The sequence below is a fragment of the Myodes glareolus genome, chromosome 1 (genome assembly GCF_982192425.1).
Source record: "Myodes glareolus chromosome 1, mMyoGla1.1, whole genome shotgun sequence".
Classification (NCBI taxonomy): Eukaryota; Metazoa; Chordata; class Mammalia; order Rodentia; family Cricetidae; genus Myodes; species Myodes glareolus.
Window position 1 is genome coordinate 7,545,839 of NC_142026.1, and position 26,671 is coordinate 7,572,509.

A 26,671-nucleotide genomic window follows, 5' to 3' on the forward strand; every position below is an offset into this window, starting at 1 on the left:
GAAATAGAATACTGGCAGAGCACTGTCCAAGAATGGAGTCACAGGAGAATTTTGAATGCTGTGAGAAACCACAAGAAACCAAGACACAAGTCTTGTAACTTCAGTTTCTTCAAAACACAGAATTGTTCTGGGAATGTTTTCAAGTTCCCAGGTGTAGTGGGTAGGAGTGAGCTTACTTCAGATTATTCATTACGACTGGCTGGTGTTGTTTGTTTAAATGCTTTTATGGAAACCATGATCTTGCCATGTCTGCTTGTCCACCATGTGCAGCCTGCCCTGTGATTGTACTCTTTGCTTGTATGACTCTGCTTACCCATCCGAGTATAAACTGTCTGATGCTCTGAATAAAGTTGGTTACTGCATGAGGCTTTGTTCCATCTCACTTACGGGTTCCACTCTCCTGGGTTCCTCTGTCGCTAGAGCAGGAAACTGAACAGAACCCAGTCCTTCCTAATAGGTCAGAGGTGACTGTGATCTTGCAGACATTGAGTGAGAAACATCAGTGTAGTGCAAACTACCATCCAAAGCACTGAAAAACTAGGTCAGTTTGGCTCTTCAGTTGCTTGAATTTGGTATATAATTAGTATCAGTAGGCATCTCCTGAATACTAATAGGTATTAATGGGTTACCAATCTGCAATTTTAATGACTTTACTATAATGTTCTATAACACATATAAGCAACATTTAAAAATGCAAATATGCATAGAAAGCATATAAACTAGCAATGTGTAATGTTTCACTGGGTGGTGGTGGCATACTCTTTTAATTCCTGCATTTGGGATGTAGAGGCAAGTGAGTTTGAGGCCAGCTTAGTTTACAGAGCAAGTTCCAGAGCAGTCAAAAACTACAACAGAGAAATCCTGTCGAAAAAAAAAAAAAATTGTTTCCACTAGTCACACTGATTTTAAGTGGGTGTTCAACTACATGTGCCACTAAGACAAATTAAACACGTTCAGAACTTTGCACAGGTTTCTGGACTTATAAAAGGAGAGAAGGGAGGATGGGAGAACACAGCTATGCTCTCCAGGGTTTTAGTTTAGACATGGGTAACACTGTGTGGACTGCTACCTCTGGTCCTTGAGTGTCTTCCTGCTCTATGTGGAACCATGTTGCCCACTCAGTCCATAAGTCATTTTGAACCGGTCTGCATGCCTAAGACTACTCCCACATGTGAAGTACAGGGAAGTGTTAATCCGGAGCCAGGAAGTCTGGGCCACTCTTGTCCAGCACATACTGTGAAGCTGACCCAACCAATTCTCTACGCCTGCTTCCTCATAAGAAAATAAACTGGATAGCTGAGACTGGTGGATGGTCAAATTCAATGAGCATCAAAATCTCCTAGCAATGTTTGTGGCAAATTAGGACCCTCCTCAAGACGATTATGAATCTGTATAATCGGGATAGCAACCAGAAATCTACACTTCTCGTGTACATCTTCTGTTCCTCACCAGGGATTCGAACAGGCGAAGGCTGGGCAGCTCCCCTGGTTTCTCTAAAACCTACCTCCAAGATCCCTCCAAACTCTAAACGACAGTGCAGAAGATGTGCAGATTACTCGGTGAAAACCATAATTTGTTGCATACCTTCCAACACTAAATTTCAGTTCTTAGTCAATTTCTGGACAGCAGCTATGGAAAAGTAGCTGAGTTCAGTCTACAAGTGTTTATTTCGCACACTGCAGGTGGAACTGAGGATCTGTCCAACTGCAAGAGCTCCACCACCAGCTACACCCAGAGCATCTCCACTGCTACTGGGAAGCCTCCTATTCAACTGAGAAAGAATTAAAGCCTTTTAGCCCCAGTCCAAAACACTTGCCTTTGAAGGAGCACAGTGTAGTTGGGAAGAAGAGAAGAGGCTACTGACCTGATACAGAGTCACTGTCTTTCACACAGCACATAGCATCTGTCTCAAGAAGGAAGTCCTGCTCTGTTGATTGACAGTGAGATTTCCTTCACTATCATACTGTGGGTCACAGACTGAAAGTGTCTGAAGCAATTTTCCACGAAGAGGCACAATCGGGATTTTAATTTATCAGGTTTTCAACAGGGGAAAGTGTGTTTTTTTTAAAATGACTGCTAGGAAACTTTTTTCAAGAGTGCCAAAAGCGGATTCTGAAAAGCAACACTGGGGAAGAATGGAGCTGCAAAGTAGACAGACAACAATTAACTGAAACAACTAATTAGGCCTTATTTACATATATTTTTATGTACTTTCACACAGATTTTCAACAACATTTCTAAATTCAAGGGCATTTGTAGAGGGGACACTCTACATGTTAGATCAAAGCAAATGCATTCTCCTAGGTTCTTTTTTGAAACTTTTCAGAGTGTTCAATTCATAAGAACAAAAAACTACCTCACAAGAGAACTCACTGGCCTTTTTTTTTTATTGCTTCCCACCCCACTTCACATCTTTAATGAACACATGCTCTGAAGAGCTTAGCTTCCCCTCTGATACACTTTTGGAAACAAATGTCACCATGTGAGCAGAACCCTGCTTGCTGCATGTGCAGCCCTTTTCCCAAACGGCCTTTCACTAAGACATCCAATAGAATCTAAGACTTGCAACAGACATTTTGGCATAATTCTCTACAAAGGACAATCTTTCTTCTCATAAATGCACCTAGTTAGCTTGGTGGGCTGCTGTGTGGTGTTTTTGAGGCTAAGGTCTTGAGTCAACAGCCTTCTTGCTTAATAGCTGTCAACCTCTGCAGCCTACCTGGAGCCAGAGAACCTAGGGAAGGACAAGAGCTGAGGTCGGATCCATCCCTAGGTGAGCCTATCTCACTGTGGAAGTGTTAGCTACTCCAAGTTGCTTTTTATCCTATGACATGAGCTTTCTATACTTCCATGAGGTCAACCAGTATTTTGCTTTTCGGTTGTTGTTGTTGTTGTTGTTGATGCTGTCTGTTTCTGTTGTGTGTTTTGAGACAAGGTTTCTCTGTGTAACAGCCCTGGCTGTCTGGGAACTCACTTTGTAGACCATGCTGGCCTCAAACTCACAGAGACCCACCTGCCTCTGCCTCCCGAGTGCTGGAGTATTTTGTTTTGTATCTGGCAGGTAGAGATGCTCTAAAAAACAAAACAAAAAAATACTAAAATAAAACAAAATCATGGAAGAAAAGAAAGTGCTTTTATAAAAAGGGGAAGAGAAAAAACCAGATGATGGTAGTAAATATTCCAACGTCAGCACTTGGGAGGTGGAAGCAGGGGAATCTTTTAGTGACCCTATCTTCTAAAAACAGGAGGGGAGGTGTGAGACGAGTTTGAGGAAACAAATTTTCATTTGCTCTGTAAAATCAGAAAAAAAAAAAGCCTAGCAAAGACATCATGGCGTCTGTAATCCCACACTCTAGTAGCTGAAGCGAGAGGATCATGACTTCAGAGCTAATATGGGGTACACAGGAAGACCTAGTCTGTAAAAGGGATGGGAAGAGAAAAGCAGAAGGGAAATCTGATGAGTTTCACAGCCTCTTTTGCCATAGGCATAGGACAGGATGAAGTGTCCATGCTAAGCTAAGGAATGGGATCGCCCGGTCCCTCCCTCCCTCTTTCCCTCCAGTGTCCTGGCAGGGAGCAGAAGGTTGCCATAAACAAGCTCTAAGGCCTGGACTTTAAACAGTGTTAGACTCTTGAGACTATTTTTTCCAAAGTGAAGTAGAGGTTCAATGACTTTGTTTTTCACAAGTGTTAGGGATGGTGAGGACCAGTGGTATGGTTCTGTGGCTGAACACTTGATTAGAATGTGTGAAGAGCCTGGGTTTGACAGTCCCATGCCACCCAAGTGCTGAAAAAAATAAAGAAATGTCAAGAACTGGGAGTACGATCACAAACACCTTGGCTTCCCTAGTTTATTGTCTGTAGCTATCTACTAGTTAACAGCTGGGGTTAAATTGGGCATGGAGTGGTGCACGCCTTTAACCCCAGACCTTGGCAGGCAGAGGCGGGAAGATCTCTCTGAGTTCAAGGCCAGCCTGGTCTATGTAATGAGTTCCAGGACAGCCAGGGCTACAAAGTGAGACCCTGTTTTAAAACAAACAAACAAGCAACAAAAAGGAGTTAGTGTTGAATACACACTTTTACAAACAAACAGCAGTTTGGCATATATTTGGCATAAACTAAATGTTCTGCTTATCCAGCCTGGGATTAGCCCAAACATAGGCAGTGTTTAATTTAAGGCATGCATAAGCAATCTTTTCAATATAGAGTTAATATTAAATGAAGTTGAGGCAAAAACAAACATGGGTCCTAGCCTTGTATAATCACACAGAAACTATATTAAATACAACACTATTTGGCCAATGATTTAGGCGTATCCTAGCTAGCTCTTACATCTAGAATTAACCCATTTCTATTAATCATTGTATCGCCAGGAGGCTGTGGCCTACTGGTAAGGTTCCCACGTGTCCTTTTTCTTTGGCAGCTACATGGTGACTCTTTGACTCTGCCTGCTCTCTCTATATATTTCTGTTTGGATTTTCCACCTGGCTTTACTCTGCTACGCCATTGGCTGAAACAGCTTCTTTATTAACCAATGGAAATAAAAGATATTCACAGCATACAGAAGGGAATCCCACATCATAGCCTTGTACCCTGAACAGCAGAAAGGGACAGAGTTTAGATGTAAGAATGGCTACCACTACACCTCAATTAGCATGGTAAAAATAAAGTTATGAAATTCTACTTATAAAATGGAAAGGGTACAAAGAATAAAGGAATCTGAAAACACCTACTTATAAATCATTGACCCAACCCCTGTCCTATCTCAAACATTCAAATTACCACTGGGTCTTTGGAACAAGACAGTAACCCACAAAACAGAGGGATCTACTTAATCATAAAACAAAGTAAGACACTGACATTAGATGAAGACTATGGTATATATGTCAAATGGAGTGTGTACACTTTGTTATAAGACAAATAGTATTTCTAAGCATCTCGAAACTGAGGAACAAGAGGAGAACTTAATCTTGTGCCACTATAATTACTAATATGAAGAAATGATATGGGTTGGCAGAGATTTGGTGGAAACTATATAACTATTTTAGGCTGCAGAAGCTCAAAATTATATTCTCCATAAGGTTTTTAAAAACTTTGATAGTGAATTCTCTTCCCAGGGAATAAAAACTTCATAGCTGGTTGCTCCCAGAAAAAATACAAAATAAACAAATAAAACAAAAGCAGGCTATTAAACAAAACTCTCAGTGCCAGGCTTAGATATCTCCTTTCAGGTTATTAGACAAAAGAAGCCTCCAAAACAACACAGACCATTGCCAATACCTTTGTTTGCTCACTAACTAACTAGATGGTAAAATCCTACAGCTAAAGATATCATACACTTTGGTTGCTGAGTATAGAAAAATCAATCTGGAAATCTGGAGGCCAGCCTGTTCTACAAGAGCTAGTTCTAGGACAGGCTTCAAAGCTACAGAGAAATCCTGTCTTGAAAAAAAAGAAAGAAAGAAAAAGAAAAGAAAAGAAAAGAAAAGGGAAGAAAGAAAGAAAGAAAGAAAGAAAGAAAGAAAGAAAGAAAGAAAGAAAGAAATCTGGAACAGACTAGGAAATTTCTTCCTTCTGGCTAGCTTTCACAGTGCCACAAGGTACTATGCAGGCCTTGGAGGGAGAGAAGATTGGGGAACATCAATGGTCTTACCCAGTGCTGGATCCTGCATGGCACAATACTAATCTGCAAGCAAGATGCACCCACTGGTGCAATAGTGGCATGGCTGTTATGGCAGCAGTAACCAACCACTTTTTGATTGGATTTCAGGCTCTTACCACAGGAGGAAATTCATCCCTGGCACTGAATACTGGGCCCCCAAATCTATGGTTAGGGAGGTCATAGGCCCTACAGGAAAACTTACTACTGTTCATGCTGTCAATCTGCCGTCTAACTATTTATGTTTCTACCCACAGACTAGGATCGCTGTCAACCTTGATCAGAGAAACTTCTTCAGAGACAACAACGTAAAGACTCATAAACTGCCAGGCAGTGGTGGTGCAGGCCTTTAATCCTAGCACTTGGGAGGCAGAGGCAGTTGTATCTCAGTGCTTCAGAGGCCAGTCGGTCTACAAAGCAAGTTCCAGGACAGTCAGGACTACACAGAGAAACCCTGTCTCGAAACAAAACAAAACAAGACTTGTAAATTGGTCAAAAAGCTAAGAATAAGAGCTACTGAATGTCCAACCCTAAAGGGAACATCTATATCAACTCCTCACCGCAAGGCTCAGAAAACATCATGAAAAGGGGGTGGAAAGAATACAAGAGCTGGAAGATGGAGGATGCTGTGAGATGCTGTCTTCTGACATGACACAGGCACTGCACTCATAACCCACAGCTGCTGTGCTAGCGTAAGTAAGACCTGCACAGTATCAAGTCAGTCAGCATTCCAGTACAGGCCGGGGAGAAGCTCACAAAGCCACAACCACTGCTGACATGGTCTTGGCAGTTGATGGTTGTTTGGGAAAATGAGAGTCAACTTTCTCCATGGGTCTGAATTTAGTGGATGGCCCTGTACACAAGCACAGGCAGCTTTAATGAACTGAACTCAGTGAGTTACAGAAGGGAGGGAGGAGGGAGGGAGGAAGAGAGGGAGGGAGGAAGGAAGGGAGGGAGGAAGGAAGGGAGGGAGTCCAGAGAGGGAGGAAAAGGAAAGTGTGGGTGGCTATAACCAAGATACCTTGTATGTATGTATGAAATTATCAGTGAATAAAGGAAAAATATTTTAAAAAGAAAAAAATGACCTTTATAGCTGGAATTTTTATGCTTAAATATAATCCTGAAATATACTGGTTGTTTCCAAACCCATCCTGAAGTCACTTCTGCTTATTACAGAATGATTTTTTTTCTGAAAAGTCTCACTTTACGTTCATCTACAAATTTTACAGTGCTGAGAGGTTATATATGTGAAAATGTCACTACCTGTTGGCCAGAATTTGGCTCATAAAATTTTGCTATGCAGTCTGAGGGCTGACACATGCTTAAAAGCATAAATTAGGCTAGGAAGGACGCTGTCCCTACCATGGTTGAGAAACATGGGCTAACTTGAGTTGGTGCTTGCACAGCTGTGTTCTTAAGAATATAACAGAAGTGCACTCCGCTGGGGTAAAAATGGGTCTCCTGAACCGAGGACTTTCCTTTCAGTACGCCAGGGTGGCACATGGGCCTGGGAAGTGCTAGCACTGTGCCTTGACGCAGCGAGAGCCCAGTGCCCACTGTGTCTAGAGACAGAACACTGGCAGATGGGGAGACTGGAACCAGCAGACAGCAGTTGTCGAGACAGGCTGCCCACAAATCATCATTGTGTGCTGCTTGATTCTACTTGCAGAACTAAGGCAAGCAAAGAAAGGCAACCCTGGACTTTTCCTAGTCTGAACAGGATTAAAAATATCAAGGATTCTGTAAGCTATTAGGTGAGGCTTTTGTTTGGTTTGGGTTTTCTAGTTTTTTTTGGGGGGGGTATTTGTATGGAATATATGAAACCTAAGACAGCGCTGATGTGTAATATGTTGGTTGTATTAATAGTGCTAAAGGTACTGTATTTAACTAAAAAATGAAGGGAATATCACGTCAGGTGGGTTTTGCTGACTGAAAATATAAGCTACTAAATGCTACAGTATTTGACCAATCTCATGGAATGTTGTTATTAAGACTATAAATCTTGGGCTGAAGGATGGCTCAGGAGTTAAGAGCATTCGCTGCTCTTTTAGGGGACTTGGGTTTGATTCCAGCACCCATGTGCTGATTCATAACCATTCATAACTCCAGTTCTAGGGCATCCAGTGCCCTCTCTTAGCCACCACATGCACCAAGAACACATGTAATGGACAAGCATACATGCAAATAAACACTACCATATAAAAATCCTTTAAAAATCTAATTTAAAAAATTTAAGTATAAATTGTGTAAAATAAATGAATACTGAAATCATCCCAACTCATGAGAAGTGTTAAGATTTATTGGTCTTTCAGGCAAATAATGATTAAGAACCTAAAGTCAATATTGAGTCAAAATTTATCTTGAAAGGCAATAAATCTTGATTTTTGCTAAGGTGAATAAGCAAATAATGTGAACCAAGTAGAGATACTGACTGCTTTTCATCTACCAAGTATCTACCTGGAGTTGTAAACAGAATGATCTACAAGAGATTTTCGCTTCTAAGACATGATTTAGGTTGTAAAGTTAGTTTTAATTTTTCTTACAAGACACTTCAATAGCAGTGTTAATATTAGTGTAAGATGAAGTTTCATAATGAAATGTTATAATGTCAGCTCTTAGTGTATTTAAATCAATTTTTCCATTCTGTTTTTCTCTTAAAGACAATCACTTGGCTTTCTCATTTAATTCTGTTTGTTGGATTTGGGGGGGGGGGGAAGACTTTAGAAAACGTCATGTCAGTAAAGATTTAAATGAGAAAATCCTGAGCATGCTTGGAAACCCCTGCATTCCAGGATCTGAGCGCCACTGTAAGTGCCACTGTAAAGTAGAGCTTGGAATGAGAGGCTGTGCCCAGGGTGCGGTGGCCTGACTAACAGACAGAGGGACTGCTGGAGCTGCTTCAAGCATGGTGCGAGTCTGAGTTTTGAGAAGATTCACCACTAAGGTTAAAAAGTGGAAGGGGAGAGAACCGGCTGAGTCCTGACCTGACTTGGTCTGGGCTTGGGAAGGAAAACAGGAGGGTTACAGCCTGATGTGAAGGTACCGACAGAGTCTGTCAGAACGCGAGGATGTTCTGAGCCCATGACTGCTGCAGGAGCCCCTAGAGTCAGAACAGGCAGTTTGGAGAGAAAATGATGTTGCTTAGGACAGACCTCACTCCACAACAAAGCATTACAGGGTCAAAATGACAGACACAGACACGTCACTGTTAAAACCTGCGCCAGTGCAAAGACAGGAGAGTAATAATAGCAAGGGATCTTTGTGCTCACCAAGCTGATCACTTTCTGTCCCAGCAACGGCTGTAATTTTCTGTGGAACGGGAAAAGCCCTTCTACAAGCTTTACTTTCTTACCCAAAGAAAATTATCAAGCTGGTTGGTAAAGCAAGTGCCATGGAAAAGAGGTCTTGTCCAAGCTGCACTCTGTAACTTTGGGATTTTTTTCTTCGCAAACGAATCCTTTTGGTGACTCGTTTGCCCATTAAGAGCTCTTCCTTGAAGGCTACAGGTCACGGGTGTGGGTGTCCCTTTAGCACAGCTCACTCCTCCCACTGGTTCTGTCTGCACACTGCCTGAAGGCCTGTGATCCAGAACAGGTCAGCCTCAGTAAGCACAAAAGCAAAGGCTACGATGGGCTGCTCAGAGCTGGGGGAGGACGTGCATTAAATATGCTGCCTTACAGAATGTTCCTCTGAAACAGAGCTGAGCCTGAGAAAAGAGCATCAGTAATGCCGACACTGTCTCTAAAGTCAGGATCATTTGACATTATGTTTCATTTTGAGAATATTATTAAAGTATTTTATCTTAATCACCCAGGTCCTCTGCTAATACAAGTACCTGGCTCACCTTACCTCAGTCCCAGCTCTGTTCCAAATACTTTGTCTTGCAAAGAATCCACTGTATGCTCCAATTATGTTTTTTCTACAGCACCTTCCACTGGCATTTAGCATTCTGTGAAATCATCACTAGCTCTCTCTGTGATTCCCGAGTTACATCTCTATTAAGATTGGTCTTAAAGGTCAACAACCTTTTAGTAGCTTAGAAGTTGATATTATCTTTTTGGTTTATCTAAGAAACAACGGGTCTCTCCTTCCTCTGTTTCTGGACCTTATCTTTTCTTACAGCTTGGATTTAGAAGTCTCTATTGCATTAGGCTCGCTCAGTCTGCAGCTTAATCACACACAGTGCTGCACCACGGTCCCCTCTGACTCCCCCACATCACTCCCTGCTCTTAACACACACTTCTCTTTCCTTATGCTGCACCGGGTCTCGTCTCTTTGAACTTGACGGTATCTTTAAAACACAATCTTCCTTCTTCCTCCCTGACAGATCTCTTAGAGCAATGCCTACTTGAGCTATTTCAGTAATGACAACAATTTGATAAAATTAAAGTCATGAGAGTGGACTCAAGGAGGAGTAGGGATGGTCTCAAAATGGAAAAAGATGACTTTCATCAGGTTTCTATAAATCCATGCTTGGATTTCATTTCCATCCCACACCAAATTCCATATGCCCTATGAAATTAAGAAACTGCTTCCCTTACTTCTTCCTTTATTCCTTTATTTTATGATTTTCAGGTTTTTCTGATTCTCTTAGAATACACCTGTTCCCATGTCCAAAGCAAATTGTTTAACTAAATGTTAGGTATTTGAAGGCAGGCTGTTTGCATCCTTTTATTTAGACAAGGTAGGCTAAATTTAAAAACTGCAACAAGTAGAAATTCCTATTTTCTGGTCCTCACTTTGCCATTTGAAAGGAATTTCTTAGCATAATAGCCCCTGATTCTCTCTCAGGCTCTTATCAGACCTTATCCACCTTACAGATGGAGAAATGAGGTATCTAACTGGTGAGTTTAGTTTTTAACTTTTCATATGTTAGTGTGTAGTGGGGGTGTGCATGTACCAATGGAGTTAGAGAGGACAAAGGACGACTCTGGGGAACTGGTTCTCTCCTTCCACCTTTACATGGGTTCTGGGGATCAAACTCAGATAACCAGACTTGTGTGGCAAACGTCACTCCCTCCGAGTCATCTCCGTACAAGCGAGTTTAAAAGAAGGATCCTGGCATGCTCAGCTTGACCTCAGAGAACAGGGTTTTTGCTATTGCAGAAAGAGGGGTTCCAACTGTGACCAGATGTATAAACGGATCTAATTTAGAGGACAATTACAAAATGAGAAATGTGATCTCTGGAAAAATATAATATTTGATCTTATTATTATAGTATTTGACAGGAAAAAGGAGAGATTTTACTTATCAGCCTATAAAACTTCTTACGGTTGATGGCTCAGACGGAGAGCATCCCTAAAGGACTGGAGGAAAGGGGAAGGCAATTGGCACATACATGTTGGTAAGATCACCAGTAGAGTTAAGCTTCAGGAGATGTGAGGAAACCTTTGGCATTATCAGACACCCTTTATTCAAGCTAAAATCCTTCCTCCTAACATTGGACGAGAAGCATCATTTCCCAAAGGTAGCCCATCCATTATTGGGCCAATCTAAGACATCACTGAGGAACCTCCCATACTTTCTGGGCATTAAAATATAGTGATGCACAATATTACTCAATTGGCTAGAACTTTCTAATACACGAATTGCATACAGACAGAGCAGCCAGCCTTTCCCGAGGACACGGTGTTGAGTGCTGACTCCTAGGGCTGGAAAGGCTGACCTGCTGTCCTACGTCAGTGGCAGGGTTACCAGCAGGAGACCACGCTGTTGTGCTCCTAATTTATCACTTATCCCCTGTGTCTGGATGCCCCCTTCTCCCACCCATCCCCCAGTTACCTCATCAGGTGTGTCTATTCTGTGTGATCTCTGGGGCTTGAGAAAAACCTCTTTATTGATGAAATGGAGAAAGAGATCAAGACTTTCAAGCTAAGTCTGTCCCCTGAGTCAGAGGCACAGCCTGGTGATTTGAAAGGACAGTCATTTTCAGCAACGTTTCTGGTTCAGCCCCATATGGTTTAAAATGATGAAGATTCAATGAGTTTTGGAGCATGTGATCTCTAATCTTGTTGGAAATTGTTTCAGGCCCACGGCTATGCTCCTGGAATCTTAGTTCCTGTCTAGAAGTGATATATACACAATAAACGAGATTTTTTTTTCTTCAGCTAAAAGTAACAGTGACAAATTTCGCTTGTTATTTTGTGTATGCTAAAGGAGTGGCAACTGCACTAGAGTAGCCGGTGCTCTCGAGGGCTGTAGGAGGCCGACAGTCCAGAGCTCGTAGGTTCTGGCCTGTCTCTGAAGTACCAGGAGCACCCAGGAACTGCCACCTAAACCTCCTCCCCTAAACAGCTGCAGGCGGTGTTAGAAGTTGGCTGACTGAAAACAATGAAGCAGGTGAATGCGAAGGGCTCTTCATTTCCTCTGCTGGGAACCTACAGAAATCATGTATGCCCCTTCCAGTCAGGCACCATTTTGGTTTTGGAAATGGTCATATAATATGCTGTGTTGAAATAAAATGTGTGTGCTCTTCACACCTGGGTCTAGGCAAGAAGCTTCTAAAATTCCTGTTACAAATGCCTTTGTTATTCCTGAGTCCCTTAAATCACACCTGACTTTAGAGTAATGAAGAACTTATAGTGGGCCACTCACCGGCTTCTGGTAGAGAGCTAGCTGGTCACCAGAAAGAACAACCACATTACGGAGTAGGGTTTCCAAATCAGCCTGACTTCGAGGGAGGAAAACGGCCTGAAGACTGAATTCAGTCATTTGGCTGATGACTCAGTTAGCTTTACCTACATAACGAAGCTGCTGTACAAACTCTGGGCACAGAAGTCTGGTGGAGCGTTCTCACTTTGAACAGATGATGTGATTGGGTCATGAGGTACCCTTAGTCTCCATGCAGAGCAGTCTGCCCGTTTGGATGCTCCTGATTCGTATCCTTTACAATAAAGTGGTTAATTGGAAGTGCAGATCTTTTCTGTGCTCTATGGGTTGTTTAAGCAAATCAGCAGAGCTGAGTGGGTCATGGGAGCCCCCAAGCATCCACAGGCAGTCAGAGCGAATGGGGCCAGCGGCCCTGGAAAACTGTAGCTGGCATGTGAAATGGAGTAGTATTATGAAGGGCTAAGTGTCATACTTAAACTAAGGAGATTTGGAAATGTTGCATGCTTGTCCATTATATTAATATAGCAAAAGGCTCCGAGAGGTCATGTGGCAAAAACCCAAATGTGCCTAGAAACTGCTCGGCATGAGAAAGTTTTACACTCAACATCTAATAGTAATTGTAAACAACTTAGATAGTTCAGTAGTAATTGTAAATAACTTAGATAGTTCCGTAGTAATTGTAAATAACTTAGTTCATTAGTGGATGAAGGGACTCTAGAGAGCCCGGTGTTGCAAGCTTGGCCCTGGCAGGCCTTGCCCCTCCCCCATTCCCTCTGCCTTGCTGAAACCATTAGATGGTATTTCGAGAGTTAGTCACCAAGGTCCATTCCCTTAGTTGGCCACTTCCTTCTGACTGTGACTACCAAGGTCAGCTATCAAAGTACTGAAGCCCTTTGACTCACCTAATTAACATGCCTAATTAAAATTAAATACCTCATCCTAATACAGAATTTCCCCTTGTATCTTTGTAGACCGCCATTCTTCCTGTGTGCCATGTTTATCTCCTCCGTATCCAGCAGCAGAGCTTTGCTCCCCGCCCCCAACAATATTACATAGCTAGGCCAGTACTTTCTCTAATTCTGTGTGCATTCACAACTTTTTTTTTTTATGAAATAAGGAAATTTCATAAAAAAAAAACAAAAAACAAAACCACTTCAGGGGTTCTCACTTCAACAGCTCATAGGATGGGTCCAGACATTCCTTCCCATCTCCCACACTAGATTCTAATGTGGATGCCAAGGCAGCCTTTGATAGATCTTGGGTAGGGAGCTCTTTGATAGCCATCTTGGGGCACGAAGTGAAACAAGAAGTCCCAGGCCCACGGCAGAGGTCCATATGAGTAAACAAGGAGTTTGTGAGGATGACGTTCAATTCTGTCTAGGACGTTAGAAGGAGGAAGGAGCAGAGGTAGAGATGGTCCAGAAATACTTGCAAGAAAAGAATATTTAAGATATACAGAGGGTTTCAACAAAGATTCTATAATACAGAATTACATCTACAGTCAAAACCAACAGACTCCCTCAGTAGCCACCACCTTAGGGTCATTGCTTTGTAAATATGCCCAAGTTTTCATCCAAAACAAGAGAAGGAACTTGGTGTTCTTTGGGTTTCTTATTGATTTGGTTTAATTAAAATGTTTTCAATGTTAGCATTTATCAATGTGGAAGGACATGTAGGCATAAAGTCTTACTATTTCCTACTATAAATTTAATTTTTAGGTTATCCCATAGCCATTTCTAGGACTGTATATAGTCCATATTACTCAAATAAGTAAGCAATTAGATTTTTTGAAATGATACAATAAAAAATTGGTATTGCTACTATATTACATTGCCTTACCTATAGATACATAAAAAATGTCAAGTTTGGAGGTAATCCTTGGGTACATGGGAGGCTCAAGGAAGGAGAATCACAAGTTAAAGGATAGCTACATAAAAAGATAGTGAGTTCAAAATGAAGGCAAATTTTCACATAAGTGTATTCCTGCCTTAGATTTTAGAAACCCTCTCAAGTAAGGATTCTCACCTTTAGGGGTTCATGAGGAGTTTAGAAGTTTAAAGATCCTAGGTTGGAATTAAGAAAGGAGCTTGACCTACCCAGTGTATCCTAAACCACATCTAGACCAATTTCTCTCCCAGGGAAAGGGCAGTAAACAAACTTTCAACTCATGTGGCGTCCAATCATGCAGTAACACTTTCTTCAGAAGTTTAGCTAGAAATGAGCATGTGATGAGAACAATGTTAGCCAAAAAGGAAGCTACAAAAAGGGACAAGAACTTTCCAGACCAAAGTATAGCAACAAAGACTCAGAGAAATGAACGGCTCAAAAAAAAAAAAAAAAAAAAGAGCACAGTGATGCCTATGAAGTTCAGGAAGGTCCATCAAAAGATCCCTGTCTTCTGAAATTCAAAATGATCCTTTTCTTCTGAAACATATCAAAGAGATACATGTGACTTCTATGATGAAAATACTAGGAATAAATCAAAAAGGCAAATTTATATCCTATAAAATCAAACGGCCTACTTACATAGTGATCAAATCTCTTTGAATTTCAGGATATGAAATATTTTAAAATACAAATTATGTAACATTGTTCTTCATAGACTCACGTTACTATTTCAGTGTGTGTTCAGATTCCTGTTACCTATACTTTTATTTAAATTTTTTTCTAGACCTAGAAACTTAGACTCTAAAAAGGGTAGAATGTAGAGCAATTTACACAATGGAAGACATCAGAGCCAGGGAAGGGCCCATCGCCCGTCCTTTCAGTCAGTTGGTATTCCTACTGCCATAGGCTCTCTTCACCAAAGGAAGAAAGGTGCTATTGAATGCGATTTAGTTGGAAGACATTAATCTCATTTGCTCTAAACCAGAGACATTCAAAAAAATTACAGGATGAGAGAAAAAAAAAAAAGGCTGTATAGAGCAAGAACCTTCCAGGTGGGTAGAAAGAGAACTAAAGACCTCAATTTAACCATCATAATTACTTACACAAAATAGGGCTGTCTTGTTCTCTGTACACCAAGCACAGTGCTCAGAACTTAGTGGGGGCTCAAAACACACTTGCAGGAGACCTAGACTAGTCTCTCTGAGTTGCAACTAAGAAAACTCTCAGACAATCTATCTTTTTTAGAAAATACCTTAATTTTAATTTATATGTATGGTGTTTTGGTGCATGTATAGTTGTGTAAAACTAGTGTACCTGGTGCCCAGAGTTCATATGTAGAACTACAGACCATTGTGAGCTGCCATGTGGGTGCTGCGCATTGAACTCAGATCCTCTAGAAGAGCAGCCAGTGCTCTTAACCTCTGAGCCATTTCTCCAGCCTTCAATCTAAGTATCTTGACATTTGAAATTTGCAGTTTTCCAGCCCTATTGGACAGGCCTCTGCTCATTTTCTCCAAGCCCACCTGAGGAAGTTGTCACACTTGTCAGATGGAACTACACTAAGTGTACCTATTTTGTAAGTGTCAGCTTTCAAACACGTGACCCTCACATTAGATCCCCCTCATCTAGTCTCATGTGTACGCTATGATTATAGTTCCTTCTCTGTCTTCTATGTCAACAGATATGGGTGTTTACTTTTAAAGAGCAACATCCATAATTGAACATTCCAGATGTGCCCTGGCCAGAACAGAGAATCTTAAGGATATCTCTTTAAAGAAAATGTTTATTTTGCATGTGTCCACTCATGTGGGGGAGGGCTTTGGGAGAGGGCTGTGAGTTACTGTGCACACGTGGAGGTCACAAGTCTGCTCTCTCCTTTCACCATGAGCCTCACATGATCTGGTTCAGGTGGGCAGGCTTGACAGCAGTTGCCTTCACCAGTCGAGCTGTCTCAGAAGTCATTTCTCTCTTCTTTGGGGACCAAAGCCGACCTAACGCTGGCTTTCAGCTGCCTCATTTATATGTCCACATGGGCTGTTGCTGGTCGAGTTTCCTCTGCTCTCCATCTTTGTGGTTAATCTTCTGAATATAAATACAAGACTAGGTACCTATCTAAATCTCACTTGTTTTCCGTCATTCCTCTAGCTTGACTTGCTCAGTTTTATCATTCTACATCTTAGTGGTTCAACCCCTGTTGTAAGAGCTGTAACTTTGGTATGTGTACTTATGTAATCTTTACCCAGGCAAATGCTATCAAAGGTAAGCAAATATTAATAATTGCTAGCCTTACGATGTGCTGAACCCTGTCCTAAGCCTTTAAGGTCAAACAATAAGGCAGATGTAAATATGTTATCATAGTTGAGATGAGAAAAATGAAGGTACAGAGAAATGAAGCCATTTATCCACAGTAACAGAACTTGCAAACCCAGGCGGGACTCCAGTCTTTGTCCTTAATAAGCTCTGCCCCCGTACTGACAGCCTTTACTCTGACATGAACCTCTTCGTCAGCAATGTTTGGGTAAGACTGCCAGTCACTCACAAAACAACAGAACTATAACCTCTGAGAATCCAAGTTTTACTGTCTTGGGGATTAGGCCAGATGTTTCCCTAAAAGCTGGGCACTGCACAGCAGAGACCTGATCTAGCAGCTCATTTTCCTGTATGCATCCTCAACCAACTCCAGTCCGCAGGGTTCCAGGCTACACCTACTCTTCTATTGTGCCTTACATACATCTACTGCATAATGGGCAGACAATATTATTTCTGCTAGATGTGATAAAAGCCAAGGAGGGTTTCTTGGAAGTTAAAAACATCTAAAATGAGCAAGAAAGTAGAGGCCATTTTAACTCCTCAGCTTTTAAATCACAATGGGAACTCTCATGTATAAGCAAGAGTTGGAGCAATGGTCTCAAGTCTGTGACCACCCCACCCCCACTCTCTCTTGAGCCTTCTCTCCAATTCCTTTACATGCTTTTTGAGGGAAGGGGCTTTCTGCAAGGCTTGGGGGGGGGGCACAGCTTGTACCTCACTCCTGTTTACGTATTCCAGTGATCCTGGGAGAATATGTGTGATACATATAAGGTGATTCATAAATATCTAATAAATTTAATGAGCAAATAAATTTTCATCTTTCTAAATATTTGTTCACATGAACATTCAAGTTAAAATTTATTTGACAATTTTTACTACCAGCAACCTTTGTAGTCATATTCAAGGTTAGAGAAATAAAAATTTTGCCATTTAGTGCACACACACACACACACACACACAAACACCCTCTAGTGATCTCTCCTTCCAGTAAGAAGCCACAACCCAAAACAGTAACAAGATGACTTGGACGACATACAAGGCAACAACAAAGTACTTCTTATTTATGCAAGCTGATTCTATGCCTTGAAAGACATAGCTGCAGTTTCCTCCTTGTTTTTCTTCCTCTAATTCTCTACCTTCCTATACACTAAACAAATAAATCTTTGCCTTATTACTATCCTTACCAAAAGGGAGGTAAATCTGAAGCAGTACACACATATAAGAACTGATAACATAAAGGAAAACGTTCTCTTTTGGTTTCCAAGTTCATTTCCTTAGAGGACCTGCCACTTTGGTACACCAAATTACCTCCCCCCCCATTTTTTTCACATAGGACAAAAACAAATCTTCCCTAACACTTTTATACTTTTTCGCCTAAGAGTAAAATACACAACTGCTCATCTTCGCACCTGGGCACCAACAGACCTTCCTTTAAGTAGATTTACACCCACTATCAGTTGCCAGATTCAATTTCTCTTTCTCAACCACTTTGCAGAATTTACGTCAAGGTCAATAAGTAACTAATGAGGACCAATGCAGAAATGCTGCTTACTTCCAAACTGGTAGCTACCGGATGAATAATTAACCACTCTCTACTTTCTATCAGGGATGCTTGTATTGCTAGGGTGAAGGTATCCTTTATGTCTAAAGGACATCATAAAACAGGCACTCGCCAGAAATATGCCCCCATTTATCACATGAAATGCCATGTGGTATTAGTGAGGTCGATACTGTTTGTTTAATGTATTTTGCTTTCCTGGGGGCTTGAAATGATTTGTTTTTGCAGCTGTAACAGAGTTAAATTAGGGATTTATCTTCAGCTTAGCTAGTTGAGCATATATAACCAGCGGCTATTAATTATCTGCCTGGAGGCCTTTGGTCATCTTCCCACAGCTTACAGCATCCACCACCAACAGCCAGATTTGATCCTCAAGTAATCAAATCTGGTTTCTCAGGAACTGAGGGCCACTGGGGGAAAAAAAGGTTTGTTTCTAGCCCCAAAATACTTGCCCCCAAATGTAAATTGTAATGGTGTGAGGATTTTTTTTCCTTTCAAGAAATTGAGCAAGGAATTTCATAAAATAACAAAAACAAAAACAAAAAAACTTAGTGCAGACTAGTTCCAGACAACCATTATACCTACACATTAAAAACTACCTTTCTCTGCCATAAAGCGCCACCAATCCTTCCCTGTTCTCATCTCAGACTACATTTTCTGCCTTATCCAGAGCAGGAGTTGACCCCAAGGCTAAATCTCTCCAAAGCCTGGACTACAATTCTAACTCTCCACTACCTGTTTGTCGGGGTGTTGGTGAGAAAAAGGGAGCAGAAAAGTAAGGCAAGTGGGAGAGAAGGGGTAAGGTAAGGCAGAGGTAAAATGGAGGACAGTTCACACAAAATGAACCATGCATGCAGACACACCGGGGTGCAGTCCAGCTCACACAAGATGAAACATGCATGCAGAGACACATGGGGGATGCAGTCCAGCTCACACAAGATGAAACATGCATGCAGAGACACATGGGGGATGCAGTCCAGCTCACACAAGATGAAACATGCATGCAGAGACACATGGGGGATGCAGTCCAGCTCACACAAGATGAAACATGCATGCAGAGACACACCGGGGTGCAGTCCAGCTCACACAAGATGAAACATGCATGCAGAGACACACCGGGGTGCAGTCCAGCTCACACAAGATGAAACATGCATGCAGAGACACATGGGGGATGCAGTCCAGCTCACACAAGATGAAACATGCATGCAGAGACACATGGGGGATGCAGTCCAGTTCACACAAGATGAAACATGCATGTGGAGACACACCAGGGTGCAAGAATGCTCCCACATCCCAGGTCCTAACAACAAACTCTTTTTCAGTGGTTCATTGTCAATCAATTAGCCAAGGCAACAGGGGTCTGTGAGATGGGGGCGCCTGGGGAAACAATGGGCCGCCCTGTTGTATTACTATTTAATCACTTTTACTAAATAAATAGAGCAGCCCCGAGGTGCTGTCATGTCAAGGGAATTTATAACAACAACAACAACAAAAACAACCCTTCATTTTTTCATTGGTCATTACCTTCTTTTCCCTTCAGGACAGAGAGGGTTATTACTGTAGCCTTAAGTTCCATCTTTGTGTTTCTTGCCTTTGATTCCCACTCGGACCCTGCCACTTTCTGGCACTAATTTGTCAGGCTGAACAAAGAGGGGATTTGTACCTCCTGTAAGGTCTCAATTAGGAATGGCTTCTGCTGTATTATGTGCCATTCAGAGGAGACACAATGCCGGTAATTACAGGAATTTGCACTAAATGGCTGAAGAATTCACAGCAAAACTCTCCTCCCCCCTCTGTGAGTTCCCCCCCCCACCCCAAGGCTGGAGGGGAAGAAAAAGGAAAGTAACAGCTCTTAATGCCAGAGATGCACGATCACCAACAGCAGTCCCCAGAGGTTAAACAGCAGCCAGGGAGCAAAACCATAAAAACAACGGGAAAACGGTGGAGGCCTGGGTCCACCTTCTTCCCTTCCCACACTCCACTTCAGTTCCATCATGAGCACTGACCTGAGCGGGACACCCAAACCACCTCCAGATTACAAAACAGTCCCTCAAGGAACACTCCTGAAGGTGAGCTTTGCACCTCAGTCACAACTATAAAGTCCCAGGCTCTTCAAATTCTTGCATTCAATTGCTAGGTCTCAAGTGCTGGAAAGTTACTGTTGTGTGCTCCTACCAATAAAACCATGCGTCTGCTGAGCACAATTAAGCAGATGCACATGTCAAACCCCTAAAGAAACAGGCATGCTGTCTTATAGCCTACTTTATAAAGCAGTTACGAATAACCAGATTTAGAACCTTTTATGGGTATGCACTTCTTCATAAATATTTTAATAAGCAGCACAATCATCTTTTAAGCATTAATATTTTAGCGTCACAGACTCCTCATTGTCAAATACAATTTTGAATTCCAGCCCATAATTTCAAAGAAGCACACCTCATTTTCTATTGCAGATGCCTTCAACAGAGGCCATATTAAAGCACCCCAAATAGCGCAGTTCTGCACACCTTGCCCAGCGCGTGCTGCTCTGCTCAAGAACGCTCTGTGATGTCATGGTCCAACATGAGATTCAGCCTATTGAGTGCCTTACTTACAGGCCAGAAATATGAGAGACCTGGCACCACCACTGAAGGCCTGTGAATCTTGTCATGGCTACTGTCTGGCAGACACCGATGTGATTACTGTATCCATATTTTTTGAGCACTGACCCCAGGCCCACAAGTACCAGGCAAGCAGCAAATGATCAAATGCGCACAGGAACGGTTTTCAGACGGTAGGAAGTAGAACTGGCAAGCTCAGGGGTCCCCGGGAGGCAGGCATAAACACGGATAAGTTTCTGCCGCAAGGGCCTCCTAAGCAGCCGTGGGACTGACGAGGAGGAAGTGGTGCAGCTATCAAACAAAACGAAATCTAACTATCCTAAGTCTAAGCACAAGGCAAGGAATATGCCACTATGGACCAGCATACAGCTTCAAAACTAACCTCAGGTGTCCTGGGATGCCATGCTCCATTTTCTCCATAGAGACTCTCTAAAAACATTTTAAAGGATCTAGAGATTTCTTCACTTAGAGAAAGAATTTAGTGAAATGGGACAACTATCCTGTTTTACATACGTAAATGTCAGTATTGTGGCTCCTCTGAATCGCTAGTAATCAAATGACATCAGAGTGAAGAGTCTACTCAGGGCACCCTGCTATTTAACACTTGTTTGTTCAGAATATTTAAAGGGGGAGGGACTAAGAAGACATTGAAAACTTAACAATCTACACTAGAGATACATTAAAGCCATGAAGTTCTGTAAATTTGCTTCCCCAAAATACACAAAGCCCAAGGTGCGGACTGGCAGGAGGGAAGGCAAACGCGCTATGCCGCTGCTTTTCCACTGAGTCTCTTGTCATAAGGAGGATGGCAACATTACAAAAAGCAGAGCAGGTGATTTAAATTAACAGTGCTAAGGTTCATCTGCTACAGCAATCTAACAAACTGCCTCTGAGTAATTTTAAAAACCACTCAGATTTGTTTATTTAGTTTTTTATTTGTTTTTCTTTTTCTTTTGAGACTCTGCCCCCTACAGGACACACAGAATAATTTCCAACCCGAGGCAGAAAACCACTATCCCTTCCAGTTTAGTACTGGAAATGAAGGTCTGTAAACTACAGAACATTTGCCTTGCCTAAAGAGCTCCAGTAGCCACTAGGACTTAAAATTCCGTCATGAAACAATCTGTGACATACACAGCCACAATGACGATTATTCAATAAGGCAGAGGAAATGGGATCATGGCTGACTCAGGAAGCCTAAATTCCAGTCTGGTCAGGCTTTGGCCAAGCCGTTTTGATTCACTGACATACATCATGGCTTCTATTTCCTTTACCAATGAGAATTTAGGATGGATAGGTTTGCTTTGGTTTGGTTTGGGCTATTTCTGAGACAAGGTCTCACACTGTAACACTGCAGCCCTGACAGACACTTGATCTGTAGCCCATGCTAGCTTTCAACTCAAGGCAACCTCAACTTAGCCTCCTGTGGGCGCTTAGAATTTTTTTCTTTTTTTGGACTAGGGCTCTCATTCTGTAGCCCTAGTTGGCCTGGAATCCATCAAATTTTTAATGATGTATACTTCTTGGAGGAGAGATATTTTTTATAAACATGATTTTAACAATCATCTGTGACTGTCACCTGAGGTTTAAAAATGAATTCCCATTGCAGAACTCGGGGATGCTCAGGCATGAGCTTGCGGCTGGATACGCACTCCATACCTGCACATTTGAAACTCTGAGCAGTGAGTCCTCGCTCCAGAGACAGAGTGGTCAGGATGCTCAGGAAGCTGGTGGTCACGGACTGCCGTTTGTTCTTCCGCTGCTCATGGCCACCTATTTGATCCTTGGCTTTGTTCCTCAGAGTGACCTGCAGGTTTTGCTCAGAACTCCTGGCTGCGTTGGCCGCTGTCTTCAGAGCCTCCATCCATTCCTGTGCCCTCTGCCGGGTCTCAGCCCGGAGGCGGAGGACATCTTGGGGGAAAATGACTTGAAAGCAAGAGTCACAACCATCCAGGTTGTCTATCTGCACAGCCAGACACACATCCACATTGTAGCTCAACAGGGGATCTTCGTCCAGCTTGCCAGGATGAAAGGCCATAAGATAGGCCTTGCTCAGCACAAATGTAAATGCCTTCCAGTTATTCTGGACCGTCAATCTGTAGAGTGTCCCTGATTTGAGGATGTTTTGGTACTGTTTGGGGCTATCCAAGACAGGGGAGGACAGCAGCCCACTGGATTTCTTCTGTAAACAGTGGTTCTGTGTACAGTCAACATGATGACCAAGTCCTGGTGAGTTTGCCAGGTCATCCTGTCGGCCCATATAACTGGGCACAGCAGCATGCACAGCTTCCCAGAGCTTCTGCCCCCAGTCCAGGGCCTCCCACGGGGATTCTGCCTTTAGCTGCAGCTGAGAATTGTCATAGAGAACGGTGTCCACCATCCTGGCCTCGAGATTGCCTAGAACAGAAACGCTCTGGAAGTGGGAGAGCGGGTACGTGGCATGCAGGCTCTGAGCCCCACTGCTGTCGAGGCTGTACACGTGCAGGCTGTAGGGTGAGAGTTCAGCGTAGCAGCTTTGCCAGTAACTATCATGGTTCTTTCTGATCTCCAGATAACCCTTCTTCAGGATGTTTGGGAATGTCTGCTTGTGTTCTAGAAAGAGGAAAAGAAAAGCTAAAGTAATAACTATGAGAAGGCAGGTACATGAAACCAACCACATTGGGGGCTGACATCTTTCTGATTCCGATTCAGCGAAGCAGAAATACTAAAACTTCAGGGTGGTAACTGACTGACAAGATGTACCTGGGGAAACTTCTCACCCTAGGTGATGAGCGCGTGCACGAGGACGCAGAGTGTGCACTGCCCATGTGTGCAAACAGATGCTGGGAACACTGACCACAACAGGTGCCTTGTGCGTCTAATCACACTGGCCAGGTTCCTCCCTTTTCTAGGTGAAGTCTGCAGAGTTCCAACACACAAGGGAGAACTCTCGTCACACAAGTTAACTCCCTGTTCTGACTCTTCTCCTTTCCTAGGCTTCTGAAGCCAGAGAAAGAGAACAGAGTGTGTGAACTGTGAGCTGATCAGACCTGGACCGTCTAGACAGCATCACCTCTACCCTGGGGTCCACTACAACACCTTTGAGGTCTCACCTCAGGTGGCAGTTTTCTCTCTGAGTCGGACTCTGCTTATTCTGTTGCACCCCACATCTGTAGTCAGCGAGCACACACTGAACTTTGCTCCTGACTTCTCTCTTGCCTTCCCCCATCGCATCTGTAGACATCTGTCCCTGGGCCAGCATCAAGTAGTAATCCTCTAACACAGGCTTCGATCAGACTTTATTGTTGTAAGTTACTTAATGTCCAGACAAACAATGCTTTATTTGGTTTTTAAAGTCTATCTTCACTAATGGAGTAAGCTTTCTTTTCTACAGCACAGCACACAGGACAATGCTTTATCAATACAGGAAGGGGTCCTTAGTAAGTATAATTTGTTAGATGGGTACAGGTATACACTTGTGATCTTAGCACTGGGAAAACTGAGATAGGAGGATCACAGAGATCGTGAGTTCGAAGCTAGCCTGCTACACACTGACCACCATGCAAGCCTGTACTACAAAGCATGTATTTGTCTCAAATAACTGAAACTGAAAAACAAAAGAGAAAAGTATATCTGACACACGGGAGGGCTAACTCCGTTCCCAGCCTCTCTCCTCCCTTCCTCTCTCCTGCAGGTTTGTCTAGACACAGCATCCTTAGGCCATGAAAGCTGACACCGAATGCCATGCAGTTCGCGGATGAGAGGGACTGCAGTAGAGACACTCCTGAGAATTTGTTTCTTGAGACATGCTTTCATTTTGTTGCCAAGGCTGACCTCAAACTCAAGCTTCCTGGGTGTTTACACTACAGGTAAGGACGACCATGCCTAATCTCCTGAGACCTTGGTCTCCCATGACAGACTATCCATGCACGAGAATGGTAAAAACTTTAATGTCTAAGTGGTTTCTCAATCTCTCTGCTGACACATCCTACAGACAGCCACAAACTGAGTCATTCCCTGAAGATAGGTCACACTTGAAAAGGGGGTAAAGAAAGAAAAGAAGGAAGGAGGAGAGGGAGGAAGGAAGGTCTAGCTAGCTCTCGTTTTAAAATAGCAAACCAACAGAAGAAAGGAGAGAAAGGAGGTGGAGAAAGGCCTGTTTTAGCTGCTTTACATCTCTGGTCCTAATGTTAATTAATTACTATTTCTGTGTTAACTAAAAAGCCGTTAATTTCTCACAACCCACACTAATCCCTTTGTAGAGAGATAATGGCTGCCTACTCTCCGGTAGGCATCTTCCTCTCCTGACAATCAGGAGGGAGGCAGGGCTGTCAGAGGCACTACTGCCACCTCTGCCCTCTCATCTCCACCAGGCTGTCTTCTGCATAATCAGTTACTCTTAGTCCTCCTGTGACCTGGCGGCTCAGCCATGGTCCTCGAGTGAAACAAGCCACTTCTCCTGCCTTTAGACAGTGATCGCCTCCTCTTCTCCTTACTTGCCTGAGAGCTTTTGACTGCAGCTACTGGGAATGAATTCCAAGTCTGACAATAACTGCTCGGCCCAGCGGCCACCAAGGCATGCTCTCACTCCTGCCTGGTATAAGCTGTAGACGACAGCTCACACAGAAAGGGACAAGAAGTCTCACTAGGAACTCTCCAGGGTATTAAAGCTAACGCATGCTTCAACACTGTTTTCCCACTCAGTAAGACCTTCCATCTTTGCACTGAGAAAGCTGAGGCAGGAGAGCCACCACGAGTTCACTGGGCTACAGTGAACTGCCTTGAGACTCTAAACAAACAAACAAGAGCCCTGAGGATGGGGAGGGGCCAGGAAGCGTCTCGGGGAGCCCAGTCCTCTCCCAGAGCAGGAAAGCTTGTGTCGTATTTTTTTTTGATTTTGTGCTTCTAGAATTAACATCATTAATCATTGAGGTCTGGGGACTACCATGTCTCTCTCATTTCTGGCAACTATTACTTTCTATTGGATCTGAAGTATATTTTTAAATATTTTTGCTACTGAAAAATCAGAAAAAGATGTGTGTGTGTGTATAATTATATATATATATGTAATTATATATATATATATATATATAATTTTGCCATAGTTGGAGTTTCCCCCTAGATCTCATCATTTTAACTCATTTAATCTACACATACATTTTAAAGTGCTTAATTTCACAAGAGAATTTCAATCTTAATGAACATAAGTGATTCAGATAGGATCACTAATAAGATTTACACCATTTCCCGAGCAAAAAGGCAAACAAAAGAAAAAATGTAGACACATGCTCTAAACAAATCACCATAATCACTAACTTTCACGATGAACTACCACCCAGAAATTCTACATAATAAAACTAAGAAGCTAGCGAGCCCCCAGCCACCTCACCTCTGCTCTTCACTGCCCAGCACCGCACGGCTGCTTCAGTTCCTCCTTGGTGAAGAGCCCGTCCCTCTCCTCCTGGTGGACCCCACAGCAGTGGTGCAGGGACCTGACTCTGCTGGCTAAAGGGGAAGGGAGAACGTTCCCCGCAGGGTGCCGATTCACTTCTGCATTCCCACCGCCAGAGTTCCTCTTTGGTCATTAGTTCCTTTTCATGGACTCCACCTTCATCAGATTCAATCTGCCTCTTTCCTGGCTGTCTCACAGTATTCCAAACTAAGCCAAAACCCTCCACATATTCCAAGCCACACTTATGTAGTCCACACTCCCAAGCTTGCCCTTCAGTACACGCCATCAGGGAGCCTTCCTAACACCCGCGAGACACAGAAAGGGAGCTCTATTCAGTTTCAGATACCACCGGTGTGAGGAGATAGCTCCACAAGTAAAGTGCAAATGAGGATCTGAGTTCGGATCCTAAGCACCTGTATAAAAAGCTAGGTAGGGGGCGAAGGACTTGCAGGCTAGCCAATCTAGCCCAAACTGTGAGCTCCAGATTCAGTGAGAAGCCTGTCTCAAAAAACAAGGTGAAGAGAGACAGAAGGAGGCATGTGATGTTGTTGATCTCTGGTCTACACACACACACACACACACACACACACACACACAGAGGAGGAGAGTACATCCA

At 42.9% G+C, this 26,671-nt stretch overlaps 1 protein-coding gene across 4 annotated transcripts in view; it reads right to left on the minus strand.

Annotated features, from left to right (window-relative positions):
* Plekhm3 (pleckstrin homology domain containing M3) overlaps nucleotides 1-26,671 on the minus strand; it is a 163,717-nt gene that overhangs the window by 104,676 nt on the left and 32,370 nt on the right. For 3 of the 4 annotated variants that reach the window (XM_048458960.3, XM_048458959.3, XM_048458964.3), the window contains exon 3: nucleotides 22,284-23,216. In XM_048458960.3, the coding sequence (XP_048314917.1) occupies nucleotides 22,284-23,216 (933 nt within the window). Of the gene's footprint in view, nucleotides 1-22,283; nucleotides 23,217-25,992; nucleotides 26,204-26,671 lie in introns of those variants that run through there. The other variant, XM_085698975.2, reaches the window with a different exon arrangement.